The following is a 19,939-nucleotide window of genomic DNA, read 5'->3' on the forward strand; positions in this document are numbered from 1 at the left end:
ACCTTTGGTTTTCTAGGGATCTCCGATCACAGCCCAATTTCCCTCCATGTTATCCCCTTCCGCTCCTTCGGCCCTAAACCCTTCAAATTCTTTGACATGTGGATTTCCTACCCGGATTTTCACTCCCTTATCTTTAGTGCTTGGCATAACCACACCCCCATCCCACTTCCCCTCTCCTCTCTTTTGCCTCCAGACTCAAGAGTGAAAATTGCTTTAAAGCTTTGGAACTCCTCCACCTTCGGGAACATCACCTCTCGGGTCTCTTCTGCTCGGGAAAAGCTTCACTCCATCCAATCCAAAATTCAACAGGATCTCCACAATCCTATTCTTGCTGAGGAAGAGAAATCTGCCTCGGCTGATTTAGTCTTGGTTCTATCCCAAGAAGAAAGCTTCTTGCGTCAAAAAGCCCATATCAAATGGCTTGAGCTTGGGGATTCCAACTCGGCTTACTTCCATCGCTCTCTCAAAGCAAGGAATAATGTCAACTCCATCCCGATGCTTGTCTCCTCCGGGACTGACCTCTTCACCCCGGAACTCATCAAGTCAGAAGCCATCTCTCATTTTCAAAGACTCTTCAGTTCCTACCCCTCCCCTCTCACCCCCATCCCCCAAACCTCCTCAACAAATCGGTGCCCGCTGAGTTAATTCCTTTCCTTCAATCCATTCCCAATAAAGAGGAAATAATCTCTGCCATCCTTTCCCATAAATCCAATAAAGCCCTGGGTCCGGATGGCTTCAGTATGGGATTCTTTTCTGCTGGCTGGAGTACCATCAGAAATGACCTTATTTCTGTGGTCTGGAGCTTCTTCTTCAACCCTAACCAAATTAAAGGGATCAACCATACCCTCCTTTGTCTCAACCCCTAAAAAGGAAGGTGCGGTTTCCATGAATGAGTTCAGGCCCATCTTTTTATGCGACCTACTCTATAAGTTTGTGGCCAAAATCCTTGCCAACAGGATTCAAAAAGTCATTGACTCCCTGGTCAGCCCCAATCACTCGGCCTTCATTGCTGGAAGGAGTATCGCTGATAACATCATGCTCTGTCATGAGATTGTCTGCGGATTCGACCGCAAGTACCATTCCCCTGCTGCTCTCCTCAAGATTGACATCCACAAAGCTTTTGACACCATTAGCTGGGATTTCATATCATTTGTACTTCTTCAAATGGCATTCCCTCCTTCGTTTGTTCACTGGATTCGGATCTGCATCTCCTCCCCCATCTTCTCTGTTTTGGTTAATGGGTGCCCAGCTGGGCACTTCCCATCGGGTCGTGCGATCCATCAAGGATGTCCCCTCTCCCCCCTTCTTTTCTATCTCTCCATGGAAGTCCTTTCTCGCTCCATCCAATATGCAACTGACCTTTACCTCATTTCTCCCATCCCCAAATGCAAATCTCTCCTCCTTTCTCACTTTGCTTTTGCCGACGACATCATGATCTTCTCCAAACCTGATCCCCATTCTATCTCCACTATCATGTCCACCCTTTATTCCTTTGAACCCTTTTCGGGTCTCAGCATTAATCTCCTCAAATCCAATATTTTCATTTTCGGGGTCGCCCCTGAGGTCCGTGCCTCCATCTCTAACCTCTTTGGTAGTCCTCTTAGCTCATTGCCTGTGAAACACCTAGGTCTTCCCCTTATCACCTCCAGGCTTTTGGCCCATCATTGCGCCCCCATGTTGGATAATCTCAAGAAAAGGCTCCAGCTTTGGAAAGGTAAGCTTCTCTCTTTCGCTAGTCGCCTTACCTTAATCAGATCAGTCCTCCAGTCCATGTACCTCTATTGGACTGGAACCTTTGTCCTTCCAACTTCCATCATCAAATCCTACGAGCGCCTCCTCAGCTCCTTCCTCTGGAAAGGCCCTGATTCCTCCAAATTCCTAATACCTCTTAGTTGGGAAAAGGTTTGCCTTCCTAAAAATGAAGGTGGTCTTGGGATTAGAAGAATCAAATCAATCAACTCTGCTGCTATTCTCAAGCTAATCTGGAAGGTTGTGTCAAAGCATAAAAGCATATGGGTTGATGGGATTTACTCGGGTCTGCTCAAAGCCACCTCCCTCTGGACCGCCCCTTCCATCTCTGATGCCTCTTGGATTTGGAGGAAGATTCTTGATCATAGGAATGTTGCTCTCCTGGCTTTCTCCTTAGTCATTGGGAATGGTTATTCTATCTCTCTTTGGAATGACCTTGGCACCCTTCAGGCATCCTCTCCCACCTTCTCTCCCCTAGAATCATCTATTCTTCAGGCATGCCTTCTAATGCCACAGTCTCTTCCATCCTCTCCCCCTCCGGCTGGTCCCCCCTCCTCTCCTCCTCCACTCCTTGACCTCTGGACTCTCCTCCCCCCTCCCCCCTCCCCCCTCCCCCTGGGTCACAGAGGTAGGGAGGACAAATGCATCTAGCTCCCTTCTCCTACCGGATCCTTTTCTTTTGCCTCCGCTTGGTCCTTCATCCATAACCCTTCCCAGTCCGTTCCCTAGCACAAGGTTGTCTGGTTCAAAAGCCACATTCCTCGCTATAGCTTCACCTTATTGCGATGCCTAACAAAATGCCTTCCCACCCAATCTTTTCTCCTTCACCGTCACATTCCTGTCAACCCTACCTGCTGTCTTTGTCTGAATGGCATTGAAGACATCCCCCACCTTTTCTTCTCTTGCCCCTTTTCCTCCCGCATCTGGAAAGTTGTTTTGTCCAAATGCTGGTGGACCAGAAGACCTATCCTCCCTTTTGACAGGGAGTGGAACTGGATAGATATGACCTTCTCTAGCTCCTCCATTTGCGACACCATTGGCAAGCTCGCTTTTTGTGCCATCATCAATCATCTCTAGATGGAGAGTAACATCCATAGATGGTCTCCCAATTCCCGTTACCCGGATAGGATTTGGAATGCAATCTACTTTGATGTTAGTTCCAAAGCATCCTCCCTCCTGTCTCGCCCTGTCAAATATACCCCCAGAAACTCCCACATTATTGATGCTTGGAACCTTCAGGTGGATATTATCCACCCCCCTTGAGGTCTTTCCAGTAGCTAGCTCTCCCCCCTAGTTACTGGCCTTGTGGTGTTTTGGTTCTCGGAGTTCTTTAGTTTGTTATGTATTTTCTTTTTGTTCATTTAGCCTTGTGCTTGGCCTTTTGATGGCCTCGGCCTCCCCCCCCCCTTTTTCCCCCTTTGGTAGAGATCTTCTCTTTTTGTAATGAATTATTTATTTCAAAAAAAAAAAAAAAAACTACATGACCAGCGGATTAATTGGAATCTTTCAAATAGTTGAAATCTTCAACCAATCAAAAATAAAATTGTAACTAATACTGGTAGTATTTCTTAAGATTTTCCGAGTTCCACCCCCTAGGTACGTCTTCACTCCCTAGGTCTTCAAGTGGTACATTCTAGGTCAGAACACTTTGGAGACTATGTACGGACCTTCCCAATTTGGGCTTGGCTTACTGACGCTCCTTGGGTCGAATGGCTTTGCTTTCCTAAGGACGAGGTCCCTGGGTAAAAAAACCCTCTTCTTCACCCTGACATTGTAGTAATTAGCTGTTTGTTGCTTGTATGCTTCATTCATCATTAAGGCCTTTTCCTTACTTCATCTAGGAATTCTAAGTTGACACGGTAGCCCTTCTTCGTTTTCTTCCTCATCGAACACCTTGCCTTTTACGAAGTTTCTAGCACCTCCACCGGGGCAAAGGCTTCTGTTCCATATGCCAGCTTGAAGGGCGTTTCACCTGTGGGTGTCCAAGCCGAGGTCTTATATAACCAGAGGACACTTAATAGCTCTTCGGCTCACTTCCCTTTCTCCTTGTCTAGTCTCTTCTTTATTCCGTCTAGTAGATTTTCATTCCTTACTTCAGCTTGTCCATTCGATTGTGGGGTTGCCATTGAGGTATTGCAGAAGTCAATATGATAGGTTCCACAAAATCTCCTGAAAGCAAGGTTGTAAAATTGCTTCTCGTTGTCAGTTAACAAGACCTTGGGCAAGCCTAACCTATAAATCACATCATCTCAGACGAACTTTTCAACGTTCTTTTCTGTGAGGTAGTAAATCAAACACCTGGCATTTGAAGCATAACCTGACAAATCGCATTGCATCGCATCTTCCAGCATCTTGGGCTAAAAGAACCCCTGTTGCAGAATTTTGTAGGCTAGGGCTCGACCACCTATGTGGCTGCCACAAATCCCTTCATGAACCTCTTGTCGGGCATATTTTTCCTTGGCTGGGCTGAGACATGTGAACAATGGCCAGTAACTGACCATTCGTACAGGATGTCACATTCTAGGGTATAGTTGGCAGCCCTCTTCTTCACCTTTTGCGCCTCGACTCTATCTTCTGGCAGCCCATCATTCTTCAGGTATCTCATGATTGGATCCATCCAACTTGGTTCGGCCTCGGTAGAACACACTTCCTTCCCTTGGTGTAGGCCTGGCCAGGACCTCAATGTAGATAGTGTTACCGAGGTTACCATAATCTGCTATGCCCAACCTTAACAAGGCATCGGTTCAGGTGTTCTCAGCTCTTGGCACTTGTTTAATCTCAAAGTGTATGAATAGCGCGATAAGGCTTTTGGCCTCCCTGAGGTTACTGATCATTCTTTACTCTTTCGCTTCGTAGTGTCCATTAACCTGGTTGACAATAAGTTCTGAGTCGTAATGGACGAGAAAATTTGTGTCCAAGACGGCTTGGGCTACCCTCAACCCAGCTATTAGGGCCTCATCATTGTTTGTAGTTGTGAAGTTGAACTGTAGGGCTTATTGGATTTATGAAACCATCAGGGCTTGTTAGGATGAGCCCCACTCCACTACCTATCAAACCACTTGACCCGTCTACGTACAAGGTCCACAGCCTTTTTGGGCTCGCTCTTCTTCCTCCGCTTCTTTTGTCAGAAGCATTCTGATGCAGTTGGGCGATGGGTTCAAAAACAATATCTTTGATTTGGTTCCTTATTTACTTTCCTTTTTAGACTTAGAATTAGTTTGGTAGATTTTTATATGAATGAGATTTTATTTCAGTTTCTATATAGGTTAGTTTCTCATTTTAATTACTACCAATTTTATACTTTGAATTTTCTTATAAAGGCATGTAATGCTCTAGTGAAGAACTCAGTTTTTTTTTAAGATTTGAAGTTTTGAAATTGAGTGTTTGCTTAGCTGAACATTGGCTACCGTGACCTCCATCTCTCTCTTTTCTGGTTTTCTCTTATCTTCTTCTTCTTTCCTCTTTATTTTCCTCTCCTTTTACTATTTTTTCTCTTGCTGGCTGAACCCCTGTCCTGGGCGGTAGTTGCAGCCCTCATGATGTGCATCGATTTCTCTTATGCATGATCTGTTTGGGCTGAAGTCTTGATCAAAGGTTTCCCCTACTTGGGTGACCTTAACCCTAGAATCCTAACTCCAACTGGTCTTCCTATGGACAGAATCGAACCCAGGTTCAGATCTGGGTCTATACCTTGCGCCAGATCCTGTTGCAGGTTCGAAACACATCAGATCTGGACTGTCGAGAGCTTCTGGTGCTGCATTCATGGAGGACCTGTTGCTGCCACCCTTCGCTTGAAGTTTCAGGCCAAACTGAGGCCCAAATGAGAAGCTCCCTCAAATTGGAACTCTTCCCAATCGTTTGCCCTGTTTTGGTCCAAGGAAGAAGGTAAGGTGGGGGTTATTCCCTTTTATTTTGATTTCCTATTTTACCCTTATGTTTGCCTTTAAATCTCCCTTATCCGTTACCTCTATTTTGCTTCCTAGTTTAACCCCACCAAATACTTGCTAATTCCCTTTAAGTCCCATCTCCCAAGTCGCTCATTATAATTTCTGTTTATTTACAACTCTGACCACTCCCTTTAAACTTCAGTTTATTTACAGAACTGCCATTACTCTTTATTCTTTGAGTTTACTACTTTATTGTGGGCCCTAAGCGATTCGATTCCCTTGGATCCGCATCACATTCCAACACGAAGTCAGCCAGTGCCTGGCCCTTGATTGATGTCCTTGGTCGGTATCAACGTCATGTTCGCTGAGCTTGCCCAACCAGCTGACCAACCGACCCAAGGTGCTGGGCCTGTGGAGAACTTTTCAGGACCTGGTCTGTAAATACTACCACTGTATGTGCCTAAAAGTACGTCCTTAGCTTACATGCTGCTATGACAAGTGTTAAGACTAGCTTTTCAATCTTTGGATATCTTGTCTCAGCATCTAGCAAGACATGGCTAATGTAGTAGACCGGCCTTTGCCACTTCCCTTCTCTTTTCACTAACACCTCGCTAAGTGCCACTGGGGACATGGCTAAGTATATTTGCAGCTCTTCCTCCGGGTCGGGTCTGGTCGGCCAAGAAATGGCGGAGTCTCCAGGTAAGTCTTCAAGGCCTCGAACGCCTTCTGACACTCCTTGGTCTAGAGGAATTCCTTTGGAGACCTAAGATTCATTAGTGCTTTGAAGAATGGAAGGCACTTGTCAAAGCGATTGAGGGTTGCTACTCTCCTTGTCAGCTTTTGTACTTCTCTAACATTTCACGGTGGTTCCATATCTTTTATGGCATGAATCTTGATAGGTTGATTCAATGCCCCTCTTTGAGACCATGAAGCCGAGGAACTTCCCAATTGTCACTCCGAAGGCACACTTTGGGGGATCCAACTTCATCTAATTTTTCCTCAACACCTGGAACGCTTCTTCCAGGTTTGCCACGTGGTGCTCGGTTTGGCCACTTTTGACAAGCATATCGTCGACGTATACTTCCATATAATGCCCGATCTGTTCTTGGAACATCTTGTTCACCATCCTTTGATAGGTGGCTCTTGCATTTTTGAGTTTGAAGGGCATGAAATCATAACAAAAGTTCCACACCTTGTTAGGAAGGCAGTTTTTTCTTCATCCTCATTTTTCATCTTTATTTGGTTATACCCCGGGAATGCATCTGTTGCTGCCAAAAATACCCCGCTAGTCGAACCTACACAAACACAGACGACGGAGGCCCAGAGCTTTGTCCGGGGTTAGTCCTCCGACGCTCAAGTCAGGGTCGGCCGCACAGTTCAATAAGGGAGTAATGGTGAGGGTCTCAGAATTTACCTCCCCCTTTCTTCCGTGCCTTCTTATATAGCTCTTAGGGTTTAGGGTTTTTCCCCCTTCTTCCCTCTTAGAGTCCCCCTCGAATACGTCCATCCTTCTGGGGGGAATATTCCCCTCATGCAGACGACGTGATCCCGCGTGTTTTCGCGAGCGTGCCTCGGTGATTGAGCGTGCTTGAGTGTGAGTGGTTTCTTGGAACCTTCGTATGGCGGGGGACACGTGGCTCAGAGGCGACATGTGTCATTGCCCCCACCGAGAGGTCGGTTTGGCTATATCAGGAACCCCCTTACTTCCACTAGGAGCTTCTTCCTGTGGGAGTAACCAACATCTTCTTCTTTGGCTTGCTCCTTCGGCCTTGGCATTACGCATTACTAGTGACCAAGGCTTGGGGTCACCGAGAGAAAGGCCTTCGGTCGCTTCGGATCGGCCTTACAGAGCCCCCTGCCGAAGGCGGGACCCTCGGTCAGGTCCGTTCGGCTTTGGCCGAACTCTTAACCGAAGGACGGACCCTCGGTCAGGTCCGTTCGGCTTTAGCCGAACTCCCAACCGAAGGTGGGACCCTCGGTCAGGTCCGTTTGGCTTTGGCCGAACTCCCAACCGAAGGTGGGACCCTCGGTCAGGTCCGTTCGGCTTTGGCCGAACTCCCAACCGAAGGAGGGACCCTCGGTCAGGTCCGTTCGGCTCTAGCCGAACTCCCAACCGAAGGAGGGACCCTCGGTCAGGTCCGTTCGGCTCTGGCCGAACTCCCAACAGAAGGAGGGACCCTCGGTCAGGTCTGTTCGGCTCTGGCCGAGCTCCCCACCGAAGGAGGGACCCTCGGTCAGGTCTGTTTGGCTTTGGCCGAACTCCCAACCGAAGGAGGGACCCTCAGTCAGGTCCGTTCGGCTTTGGCCTAACTCCCAACCGAAGGTGGGACCCTCGGTCAGGTCCGTTCGGCTTTGGCCGAGCTCCCCACCGAAGGAGGGACCCTCGGTCAGGTCTGTTCGGCTTTGGCCGAACTCCCAACCGAAGGAGGGACCCTCGGTCAGGTCCGTTCGGCTTTGGCCTAACTCCCAACCGAAGGTGGGACCCTCGGTCAGGTCCGTTCGGCTTTGGCCGAACTCCCAACCGAAGGTGGGACCCTCGGTCAGGTCCGTTCGGAGTAACCAACATCAGATGGGCCATTTGTGGGGCAATTTTTCTTTTCCCTTCAGAGAGCTCACCTTCGGCCTCGGATTCCCTTCTAGCCTTCGTCTCCGTCTTCCCTTAGTTTAGTAACACCCGCAAGTAAGTGATGTCTTCCTCGTCGGGCTACAGCCCATCGTCCCGCGAGAGGTCAAGGCCAAAACGTAGGTATAGGAGTCCTGGGGAAGTCCGAGGGATGTCCTCGGATTCCACCGACTCTCCCTCCTCCCGCGACTCATAGTCCGCGGCCTCACCGTCGGGGTCCAAGGGTGGCTCCAACGGCGAGGGGTTCAGGGAGAGGGTGCTCGATGCCCGAGCCCAGACCCAGGAGCCCCTGGAAGTGGAGGCCCTCAACATCGTCTCCACGATGGACGAACCAGAACTGGAGGAGCTGAGGGCCTCCTTCGGTGTTTCGGACGCTTTCGAGCTCCGTCTGCCCAGACCTTCTGACCAAGCCAGCTATCGGAACTCCGAGGAGCTGTGCCTGTACAAGGAGGCATTCAAGGCAGGTCTTCGGCTGCCCCTCCACTCCTTCTTTACCAAAGTGTTTCGGCACTATGGGGTATGCCCGACCCAGCTAACGCCGAATGGGTGGCGACAAGCGTTAAGCTTCGCCATCTTCTTCGTTCGGCAAAAGAGGCCCCTCTCCCTTCCCCTCTTTATAAACTGTTTCCTTCTTCAGGCCTGCAAGGGGCTTACGGGCTGGTACTATTTTTGCCCCCGAAAGGACCTTCGGCTCCTGAAGGGTTACCCGACTTCCATCCACGGATGGAAGGAAAAGTATTTCTTTGTGAAGTCGACCGAGGGGGTGCCCTTCGGCACGGTCTGGGATATCCCGGACCTTAGGGATGTGAACTCCGCCCCTGCCCTATTCGGGGCAGACGCGGAGTCGTTGGCAATGGCGAGGCGGTAGGAAGGTTGTTCTCCAGTCGAGGCCGACTGCCTCAAGTCCGACGCCATCCTCTTCAAGTTCGGGCTTAGCCCGGGTGAGTTAGGCTAGCCCCGTCTGCTTCCTTCGAGTGTCGGTTCTTCATGCTAATACCCTTACTTCTTCTTGCAGTGCAAGTTACCAGAGCCGAGGCTAAGGCTACTGCCGCGGCAAGGCAGGCGAAGATCAAGGAGGCCAAGGCACGTGACGCCCCACAACAGCCGAAGTCTAAGAGGAAGGAAAAGACGGGACCGTCCTCCGAGACCCCGAAGAAGAGGCCCAGAGTAGAAGGGTCGACTGCCGAGGCTGTCCAGGCCCTTGCAGCTCCTGGCAGAGACGGGCCTGCTCAAGATCCCTCATCTGCCGCTGCCTCCCGAGGCCCGAGGGTCGCGTCAACGAGGGCTGAGGTGGGGTTCGTCCCCCAATGGTCAGTGAAGGAAGACTACACTCTGGCCATCGGACGGGTCGCCAGAGAGTTGGTGATGAAGGGGAGTCTTCCCCGAGATGCCACCGAGGCCCAGAAGCAAGGGACGGCGGCACTGATCACCTCCGCATGCATCTTCATGGCGGGGGTAAGCTTCGGTCCCCCTGCCTTCTTTTACTTATATATATTTTTTGCATTCTGACCTTCGGTATTTCGTGCAGGCTCAGAATCAGGTGGGTCAGCTGGCGGCTCGAGCCGAGGCCATGTGCCGAGACCTTGAGGTCACCGAGAGGGAGAGGGCCTCCCTAGACAACGAGCGCACCCTCCTCCTCGAGAAGGTGGAGCACTTGGAGAAGGACCTAGCCTTCGAGCGCCGAGAGTGCGATCGGAAGCTCTCGGAGCTGAAGTCACAGGTGAGGGCCCGCATTCAGGAGGCCAGGGCCCGAGGGGTCGAGAAGTATCGGTCCTCCGAGGACTTCAGGGAGGAGATCAAGAACGCCATCGCCTCGGGGTACATAATAGGCGCTACCGAGATCCGAGATTGGGTCCTCGGCCGCTACCCCGGGGTCTCCTTCGAGGACAGCGGCCTCATCTTCGAGGACGACGATGTGGAGGCGGTTCCATCGGCCACCGAGGTTGCCGACGCCGACGGTGGGGGCTGCAGCGAGGAAGGCGAGGTCTAGCTGCATAGGGAAGTCCCTCCGACCCCTGGCCGTGGAGGTTTGGACCAGGAGGCTCTCCCAGCCGAAGACGAGGCCGCGAACCCGACGGACGCTCCTTGAAGTCAACTCGGGCCTCAGCACAGACTACCCCCTTCTTGTTATGTAACCAGCCTTCGGGCCTTTAATGTAATCTTTGCCTTCGGGCTTTATATGTAATCCTTGCCTTCGGGCTTTATGAATGCATCAGTGTTTTTCCATCTCCTGTCCCTTTAATGATGTCTTTGATTCGTAAATAGGTGCAAAGGGCCGAAACCCTAGTTGACCTTCTTAAGCGCATGGCCCCGAGACTTGGCCGAGGGTCGACCTATTTGTAAGTCAGACGAAGGCCGACCCTGTAATTACTAGCAATTTTTTATAAGTGTTTTCCCTCTCGGCTCCAGCCAAAGGGTTTGTCAGACGCATGAATCTGGGACTTGGCCGAAGGTGGACCCTTCGATAGTCAACCACCAAGCAATTCGTTGTGTACCCTCGGCTCCAGCCGAAGGGTCTGTTAGATGCTAGGTCTTTACCGAAGGTCGACCCTCCGACAGTCAGAATCACCAAGCAATCCACCAAGTGTGTACCCTCGGCTCCAGCCGAAGGGTCTGTTAGATGTTAGGTCTTCACCGAAGGTCGACCCTCCGACAGTCAGAATCACCAAGCAATCCACTAAGTGTGTACCCTCGGCTCCAGCCGAAGGGTCTTTAGATGCTAGGTCTTCACCGAAGGTCGACCCTCCGACAGTCAGAATCACCAAGCAATCCACCAAGTGTGTACCCTCGGCTCCAGCCGAAGGGTCTGTTAGATGCTAGGTCTTCACCGAAGGTCGATGGTGCCCTTCGGTCAGGTCCGTTCGGCTTTGGCCGAACTCCGAGCCGAAGGGGTGACTCGGCCGGGTCAACCTAGCATTGTTTGTGCCTCCACCGAGGTGTGGACCTTCAGTCATCCGTTCCACAGGGTTAAAGGTAATCAGCCTGGAGAATTGTCTCAGTTGTCGTAAACCAGCTCTCGTATTATCCATGAATAAAATCTTCCGGATTTTAAAATGAATTACAGCTTAAAGGTTCATAAGGGCAATAATTGCGAAGAACTACATACGGAAAAATTTAGGAAAAATTTAGAGATGGCAAGAGTGCGTGCCCGCCACTTTACTACTGGTGGAATTTTCTTAGATTATGGGAGTTCCACGATCGGGGTACCGTTACTCCCCCCGTAGTCTCTAGGTGATAGGACCCTGGTCGTATTACCCTCGAGACTCTGTAGGGACCTTCCCAGTTTTGATCTAGCTTCCCTTGATGTCTTGGGTCCGACACTTCCGCCCTTCTCAGGACAAGGTCGCCCTGCCTGAACTCGTTCTTCCGAACTTTGGTGTTGTAGTGCCTAGCGACCCTCCGCTGGTAGGCGGCGATCCTTTCTTGCGAAGCTTCTCTGGTTTCTGCCAAGAGGTCTAGATTTGCCCGGAGTCCTCCGTCGTTTTCGTCTTCGTTGTAGTACCGAATCCGATGGGTAATAGCCCCCATCTCCACTGGGAGTACAGCTTCAGTGCCTTATGTTAACATGAAGGGTGTTTCTCCGGTAGCTAACCTCTCAATAGTGCGGTAAGCCCAGAGAATGTGGTGCAACTCGTCTGCCCATAGTCCTTTGGCATCATCTAGCCTCTTTTTTATCCCTTGGAGTAACGTACGGTTGGTTACTTCTGTTTGCCCATTGGTCGAGGGATACCCGACGGAGGTTTTCCTGTGGTTGATGCCGAGGGCTTCACAGAACGCGTCGAAGGTTGGATTGGCAAACTGAGTTCCATTGTCCGTAACCACAACCTGGGGGATTTCAAATCTGTATACTACCGCCCTTTGGAAGAAGTCCCTTATGTTCTTTTCGGTTATCGTCGCTAGGGCTTCGGCTTCCGCCCACTTTGTGAAGTAGTCGACTGCCACCACGACAAACTTCCTTTGTCTCGTGGCCAGGGGGAACGGGCCTAAGATGTCCATCCCGCACATGGCGAACGGTACTGGGCTAGATAAGGACGATAGCTCGGTAGAATGTAGCCTAGGCACGGGGGCGAACATCTGGCACTTAACACATTTCCTGACCAGTGATTCTGCGTCCTTTCTCATTGTCGGCCAGTACAGGCCCTGCCTTAGTACTTTGTGCGCCAGGGCCCGGGCTCCAAGGTGCTGGCCACATATCCCTTCATGCACTTCCCGGAGCGCGTACTGGCCGTCGGAAGAATCCAGGCACTTGAGGTATGGTGAGGTAAACCCTATCTTGTACAGCGTGTCATCCTTCAGGAAGAAGCGCGCTGACCTCATTCTTACTTTTCTTGCTTCGTCCCTGTTCTCTGGGAGCTTTCCCTCCTTGAGGTATTCTATTATGGCGTCCATCCAGCTTTGGCCGTTTTCACCTACGGGTAACACCTCGCGGGGTTTCTCGATGCTTGGTTGTGGCAATACTTCGAAATACACTGCTCGTCCAAGTTCCGCGAAATCGGAAGTGGCCAGCTACGATAGTGCGTCTGCGCTAGCATTCTCTTCTCGTGACACCTGCTTTACCTCAAATTCCTTGAAAGCCGCTGACCTATCACGCACAGTGTTCAAGTATTCGGCCATCCTCTGCTCTTTGGCCTCGTATTCACCATTCACTTGCCGCACCACGAGTTGGGAGTTGCTATGCACTACTAGTTCCTTCACCATCAAAGCCCGAGCCAGATTAATTCCACCTATTATCGCTTCGTACTCCGCTTCGTTGTTGGAGGCGTCGAAGTCGAACCGTAGGGCGCATTCTACTTTGAAACCCTCGGGGCTTACCAACACGATTCCTGCGCTGCTTCCATCGCTGTTGGAAGCCCCATCCACATACAGTGTCCAAGCCTCATCTCCTCGTTCCTCGGCAGATTCCTGCGGGTCATCGGGGATCGTCGTCTCCGCTATGAAGTCTGCGAGGGCCTGTGCTTTAATTGCGGTTCTCGGCTTGTACTGGATGTCGAACTCTCCCAGCTCTATGGCCCAATTTACCAGCGATCGGACATATCTGGTCGCTGCAGTATTTTCTTCAGGGGCTGGTCGGTGAGTACGCATACCGTATGTGACTGAAAATATGGCCTCAGCTTTCTTGCCGCCGTCACGAGGGCTTACACCACTTTCTCTGCCTTTCGGTATCTTGTCTCGGCATCTAGAAGGGTTCGGCTAACGTAGTATATCGGCCGTTGTTGCCTTCCTTCCTCTTTTGTCAGTACGGCGCTTACAGCAACTGCCGATACAGCAAGGTACAGCTGCAAGGCGTCCCCGGTGTTCGGCTTTGTCAGCAGCGGGGGTGCGGCCAAGTATTCCTTCAATTGTTCGAAAGATTTTTCGCACTCCTCCGTCCACTCGAACTTTTTGGTCCCTTTCAGTGCTTTGAAGAAAGGAAGGCATCTATCTGCAGACCGGGACATGAATCTTCCGAGGGCGGCGACCCGACCCGTCAGCTCCTGGACTTGCTTCACGTTTTGGGGTGACCTCATGTCCCGAATGGCTTGTATTTTGACTGGGTTGGCTTTAATTCCTCTCTCCGAGACGATGAAGCCGAGGAACTTTCCCGAGGCTACTCCGAAGGCACATTTTGCCGGGTTCAGCTTCATGCCGTACTGTCGCAGCACCTGGAACGCCTCTTCCAAGTCTTAGACGTGCCTTTCCGCCTTCAGGCTTTTCACGAGCATGTCGTCCACATACACTTCCATGGTTTTGCTGATCATCCCTTTGAAAATTTTATTCACCAACCTTTGATAGGTGGCCCCTGCGTTCTTTAGTCCGAAAGGCATGACCTCATAGCAGTACAGCCCACCCTCGGTTATGAAGGATGTTTTCGGGACATCGGCCTCGGACATCTTGATTTGGTTGTACCCCGAGTATGAATCCATAAAACTCAGCGCCTCGTATCCCGCAGTGGCGTCGATGAGGAGGTCTATCTTTGGCAGGGGGTATGCGTCCTTCGGGCAGGCCTTATTCAGGTCGGTGAAGTCGATACAGATCCTCCACTTCCTGTTTGCCTTCGGGACCATTACCACGTTAGATATCCACTCCGGGTACTGGATCTCGCGGATGAACCGAGCCTTCAGTAACTTTTCCACTTCCTCGTCTATCTTCTTCTGTCTTTCGGGGGCGAACGTCCTCTTCTTCTGCTGCACCGGCTTCTTCATTGGGCTAACATTCAGATGATGTTCTATCACCTCTCGATCTATCCCGGGCATGTCCGACGCCGACCAGGCGAATACGTCCGCGTTGTTCCGTAGGAATGAGATGAGTCTTTCTCGTTGCAGCCTTGGCATGGCAGCCCCAATCTGGAATTGCCGAGTGTCATCCCCTTCTTCAGCTTCAACTTGCACCAAATCTTCGGCCGGCTCCCCCCGTTGATAACTGGCATCATCACGTAGATCCTCTATCGGGAGCGCCTCGCCCGCCTTTTCTTTTTCCCACAGAGTAGTGGCATAACACCTCCGGGATGTCTCCTGATCGCCCCGACACTCCCCGACACCATTCTTAGCTTGGATGGGCACAGGCCATCTGCACATCTTTTTTTTTTGCAAAAATTTTAGTAAAAATAGACAATTCGTAACATCACGATTTTCAGATACACTAATTTTTTATTTTTTTTTTTAATTATAAAGAAGACTGTAAGCTAAAAAACAATGTCAGTAGCCACAAGTAAACAAAAAATATGCAAGTTCATGGTTTAAGGATTTAACTTTAAGCACAAAAGCCACAAGTAAACAAAGAATATGCAAGTTGTAACATTTTAAAACTGAAGATAAATACTCACCAAAATAATCACAGATGAAAGCAAATTCCAAAACATGTAGTTCTCTCCATCTCTTTGATCTGCAATTCGATATATGTGATAGCTTTAAAAAAGGAACGCAAGTCTTTTTATTCCAAACTAGTAAATTAGAAAACTCATAATTTTCAACAACGGGAAGGAATGACCAGTAATTCAAGCATCAGTACGAAATACGAACCAGTGAGCGGGGTAGGAAAAGAATGGCCTTTGAAGCAGGCCAGGGCTGAGGAGGCCCTATGTAGTCTTTCTTTTCATGTGGACAGGGTCAGTTAAAGCTTTAGTGCCGTTAGTTTGTGTAGTCAGTGCAGTGCACTTTGAAAGAAGCGAAATCGAAGCAACAGCTGTCCTGACGGAATACCTTCCACTGAGCATCACAGTAGCAGCGCCATAGGGTGCTAAAGAGCTCACTTAGCTTAGCTAATTTAGGGCTTCTACTGCGCTATTATAGCTAATTTTACATGATGGGTTTTCAAAGCTAGAGACGTTCAATCCATGCTTTTTTGTTAATCTTGTTACATAGTCCATGGTTGCCCCCGTCACAAAGTTGCTAATGAATTTCAGTAAGCCGTGCGCATGAAAGGATCTCAGCTGGTGTAGGGTTCTCATCCCGCAGACACCATTTTGTTGCCAATGCAGTGGGCTCTCACTGGGCCCTCCAGTTTTTCGATCACTCTACTTGTGCGCGAAGTACAGCAAGCTATAGCCACTTTTCTTCAAGCGCGGATCGCTCAACAAGTTGAGAGATCGGTTCTGACATCAAACAGGTTGCCTCCCTCGGCGTGTCGATGCGTGTGAAGGTTTTGTGGCCCACGGCATCAGTGGCCATCTAACACAAAGGGATGCAGCTGGTGATAATGAAGAATAACCTTTAGTGCACAGTGACAATCACCACGAAAGTCCACCAATTCTTCATGATTCTCATAGTAGGACATGACTCAGCAATAAGTAAATTATAAACATAAGACAACATACTGGTGATCTAAATGCATCCTCTTCCTACTCAAATTTGTGCATCGCAACTACGTTTTTTGCAACACACCAAGTGGATCTCTGACCTTCATTTAGATTTTCTAGGTCCTCAGAAAACTCAAAGGATCGATCAATGATGTGACTGATCTCCAATAGGCTCTTGAATCAGACCGAATTATTAACCTCAATCTGGCTCCACCCAGCTTCCTTCACCATTCCTTTTTCATTAATCAACCTTCTCATTGCCGCTGCATCTGTCCATTTTCCGACAGATGTATATGTATTAGCCAATAATATGTAATTACAAGTGGTTTGAGGCTCCGCAACAAACAATTTCTTAGCTACAAACTCCCCAAGCTGAATGTTGTGATGGGTTCGGCATGCACTAAGTAATGGAGCCCAAACTTGAGCCTTTTGTGCATGCAAAGGCATCTCTTGGATGGTTTTCAAAGCCAAATCCAAGTACCCAGCTCGACCAAGAAGATCCACTAAACATGAATAATGTTCTATATTAGGTTCTAATCCATAATCTCTCTGCATAGAATGGAAGTACTTCAGACCATCGTCAACTAAGCCCAAATGGCTACAAGCTGATAACACAGTTGTGTATACAACTGCATCTGGCTTGATTCCCTCTTCTTTCTGCATGTTTAAGAAGAGATTTAAAGCTTCTTCTCCCCTGCCATGGATGGCATAACCATTTATCATGGAACTCCAGACAGCTAGATCTTTGTTAGGGACCCTATCAAATACTTCTTTTGCCCTCATTATGCTTCCACATTTGCAGTACATGTGAATTAATGCAGTCTGAATGCACAAGTCTGATTCCAACCCATTCAACATAATGTAGCCCACAACTTCTTCACCCACGCTCAGTGCCCCCAAATTGGCACAAGCTGCGAGTACAGTAACTAGTGTTACTTTATTCGGCCTAATGCTTGTCATCAACAAATTCTTGAAGAGATTCAATGCTTCACTTGGATGACCAGAGTAGACATATCCACCAATCATTGACGTCCATAGTACTATACTTTTCTGATCTGCTAAATTGAAAACCCTTTGAGCAGATATAAGATCACCACAATTTGCATACATGCTTATAAGAGAGCTCTGAATTGGTTCTTCATAATTGCACCCAGTTTTGAGTATCAGAGCATGAACCGAAGAAACCATTGATGCTGTCCCCACTTGGAGGCAACCTGAAGTAAGATAGATGAACACAACGGAGTCCAAACCAATCTCTTTTTTTCGCATCTGTTTAAAAATATCAAATGCCTCGGCAATATTCCCCCTATCCACATACCAGCCAATTATTGTCGTCCAGGAAACAACTGATCTCTCAGCCATCGAATAGAAGATAGAAAGAGCAGCATTGATATCACCACGCTTCACGTACATACTCATAATTGAATTAGAAAGGTGCAAATCAGAATCCAACCCAAGTTTAATACTGTAACAGTGTATCAGTAAGGCATGCCAGATGGCAGAACCCGAGCCAGAGCAACTAGAGACAATGCTCACGAAAGTGCTCAAGCTTGGTTGCAGACCAATTACTTGCATTTGCTTCAACAACTTAAATGATTCATTGATCAAAGAATAATTACAGTAGGCTGATATCATTGAATTCCAAGAAATCAAGCTTTTGACAGGCATTTCGTCAAATAATTGACGGGAAGCAGCCAAATTTGAGCATTTACCGTACATGTCGATCAAGGCTGTTTGTACAAAGAGTTCATTATCGTAACCCATCAGGAATGTATGAGCATGGACCTTTGTACCATCTCTTAGCGAACCAAGTTTCCCACAGGCCTTTAAAATCAAAGGAAACGTGAAGTTACTGCCGCAAACCCCAGATTTAAACATAGAAGAGTAAATTTCAAGAGTTCCTGTGAATTCCCCATCCCTTGTAGAGGCTCGAATCATCAAATTCCACAGGAATAACGACCGTTTAGAATTACAGACTAGGTGATGAGGCAAGCGCATTGGTTACTGGCATTCTCTTCAAGTGGCTCTTTGGAGAAACAAGAACGTCGGTAAACAAATGGAAACGAAAATAAAAAAAAAAAGGATTTTCTTATTAATGGGTTTCAATAAGTTTGTAATTTTTCTTTTTAGGGTAAAATGATGAATTAACAAAATGCTTGAAAACGACCACTCATTCACATACTAATGGGCAAAAGTGTAATATCATGATTGTATAAGGTTTATAATATTCAATTTTCTGGCCTTTCTATCGCTTTTGTAGATAGATTGTTGGATTTATGGGTTTAATTAATTATTCGGGTTGATTAAATAGGTGAGAGTCAAATTGCATGAACTAGTTTACTCCACTCTCAGGTTTAGGGATACGCTGACCAAACCCATTGTGGTTTTGGGTTTTGGGTTTTGAGTGCAGGACAATATTATAAATATTGGAATTTGGGTCCCTATAGTCATCATTCACTCTTCTTCACTTAACCACTAAAGTAAAAGAACTCAAGGAGGTCGGAGAGGTTGTAAAAGATCCATAGCAAAGAGAAAGAAACCATGAAGAATTGCATCAATCCTATTCAACATATTAGGTGCAATGTAGAAATTGTTCCTTTATGTTTTGATTCGACTTTGTGTTCTAGTTGTCTGTATAGAACTTATTAGGGTCTTTTTGTGAAACCCTAAACATTCTAACAAAGACTTCTCAACAAATTGGTCTTTTTCTTAATTAAGCCACTCCTCCCTCAACTATGAGGTTCTTTTCTCCCTCTCAAGTTCGTCAACTAGACTCTTGTGTTTCACCACTCTCCTTGTGTATATCCTTGGCAAAGCCCTATTTCTAAAATACCAGCGGAGACACAAATCTCGCCTTGATCAAGAGGCAGGCTGAAATCACTATTTTCCAATCAACGCGCCCTATCCTCCAATGGCCCTAATCTCCCTTCCTCCCCCTTGCTAGCCGCCCCCTGATATGGACATGGGTTTGGGATAATTAGGATATGTTGCAGTAAGAGATTGTCCTAGGCTTCTCGTGGAACCTCTACAAAGAGGAATATACATAAAAGAATGAGCTTCAGGCTGATCCAGCTAGGACTCTCTGATGTCTAAGTCAAATCTCTCTGCAAACAGCATAATTCAAGAGTAATCAAAGCCAGTCCATCCCTTTCAAGGGGGTTTACTTGAGTATATATAGTGGTAGCAAGGCGGTGGTAGAGGGTCCCAACTTAGTAGTCATCCCAAAGCTGGTAGGAGTCCAGGTATGGTAAAAGTCTATGCAAAGTAGGAGTTCAAACTATCCTTGGAGAGTGAGAGATATCCTGCCATGTGGGGGAGTCCACCTCTTAGGGATGATTAGGAGTCCTTTGCAAATGATCTTCCCTTATTAAGATAGATCTACTCCTTGCTTGGAGGTCACATTTTTTACTAGGAGTGAACTTCCCTATGATGGGCAAGTTTCCTTAAAGGATTCTCCACGTGATAGAGCCTTGGCAACTCGGCTACGGAGCTACAATGGATTTCTATTGCTTGATGCCAGGTTCTCAAGGTGACTTACTAGCCTAGCTTGGTTGCTTGGTTATGCTTGCGAGCGATCCGGTTGCTTGGTTGTCCCTGTGCGTGGATCGGTGGCTAGGGAATTGAACCTCCGATGTCGTCTAGCAGCTCAGTTGATGAGCTACAGTCATGAATTTCCTATTGATCTTCAGCCTAAGGCCTCCCAAGTACTCTTGAGTAGTTTGGTCACTCGGTTACACCTACTAGTGGCTCGGCCATATGGTAGCTGATTACATATCTGATGATCTAGGGACAATCGATCCGCGAACTACTCCGAGTCCATTTGTCCTGATTTCTGACTGGTCCAATGGTTTAGGTCTAGTGATCTGGCCTTACCTCATCTGATTCGAACCTTGGTTCCACGTGTCA

At 48.3% G+C, this 19,939-nt stretch overlaps 1 protein-coding gene across 2 annotated transcripts in view; it reads right to left on the reverse strand.

Annotated features, from left to right (window-relative positions):
• The window catches only part of LOC122068857 (pentatricopeptide repeat-containing protein DOT4, chloroplastic-like), a 36,412-nt gene extending 18,326 nt beyond the window's left edge, over window positions 1-18,086 (reverse strand). For both annotated transcript variants that reach the window (XM_042632772.1, XM_042632773.1), the window contains exons 1-2: window positions 15,258-18,086; window positions 15,062-15,120 (exon numbers count right to left, since the gene is read on the reverse strand). In XM_042632772.1, coding sequence (XP_042488706.1) covers window positions 16,214-18,031 — 1,818 coding nt within the window. In that variant the 5' untranslated portion in view covers window positions 18,032-18,086 and the 3' untranslated portion in view covers window positions 15,062-15,120; window positions 15,258-16,213. The remainder of the gene's footprint in view (window positions 1-15,061; window positions 15,121-15,257) is intronic.
• Between the last annotated feature and the right edge of the window lie 1,853 nt (window positions 18,087-19,939).

Source organism: Macadamia integrifolia, unplaced genomic scaffold (assembly GCF_013358625.1).
Source record: "Macadamia integrifolia cultivar HAES 741 unplaced genomic scaffold, SCU_Mint_v3 scaffold472, whole genome shotgun sequence".
NCBI classification, from domain to species: Eukaryota; Viridiplantae; Streptophyta; class Magnoliopsida; order Proteales; family Proteaceae; genus Macadamia; species Macadamia integrifolia.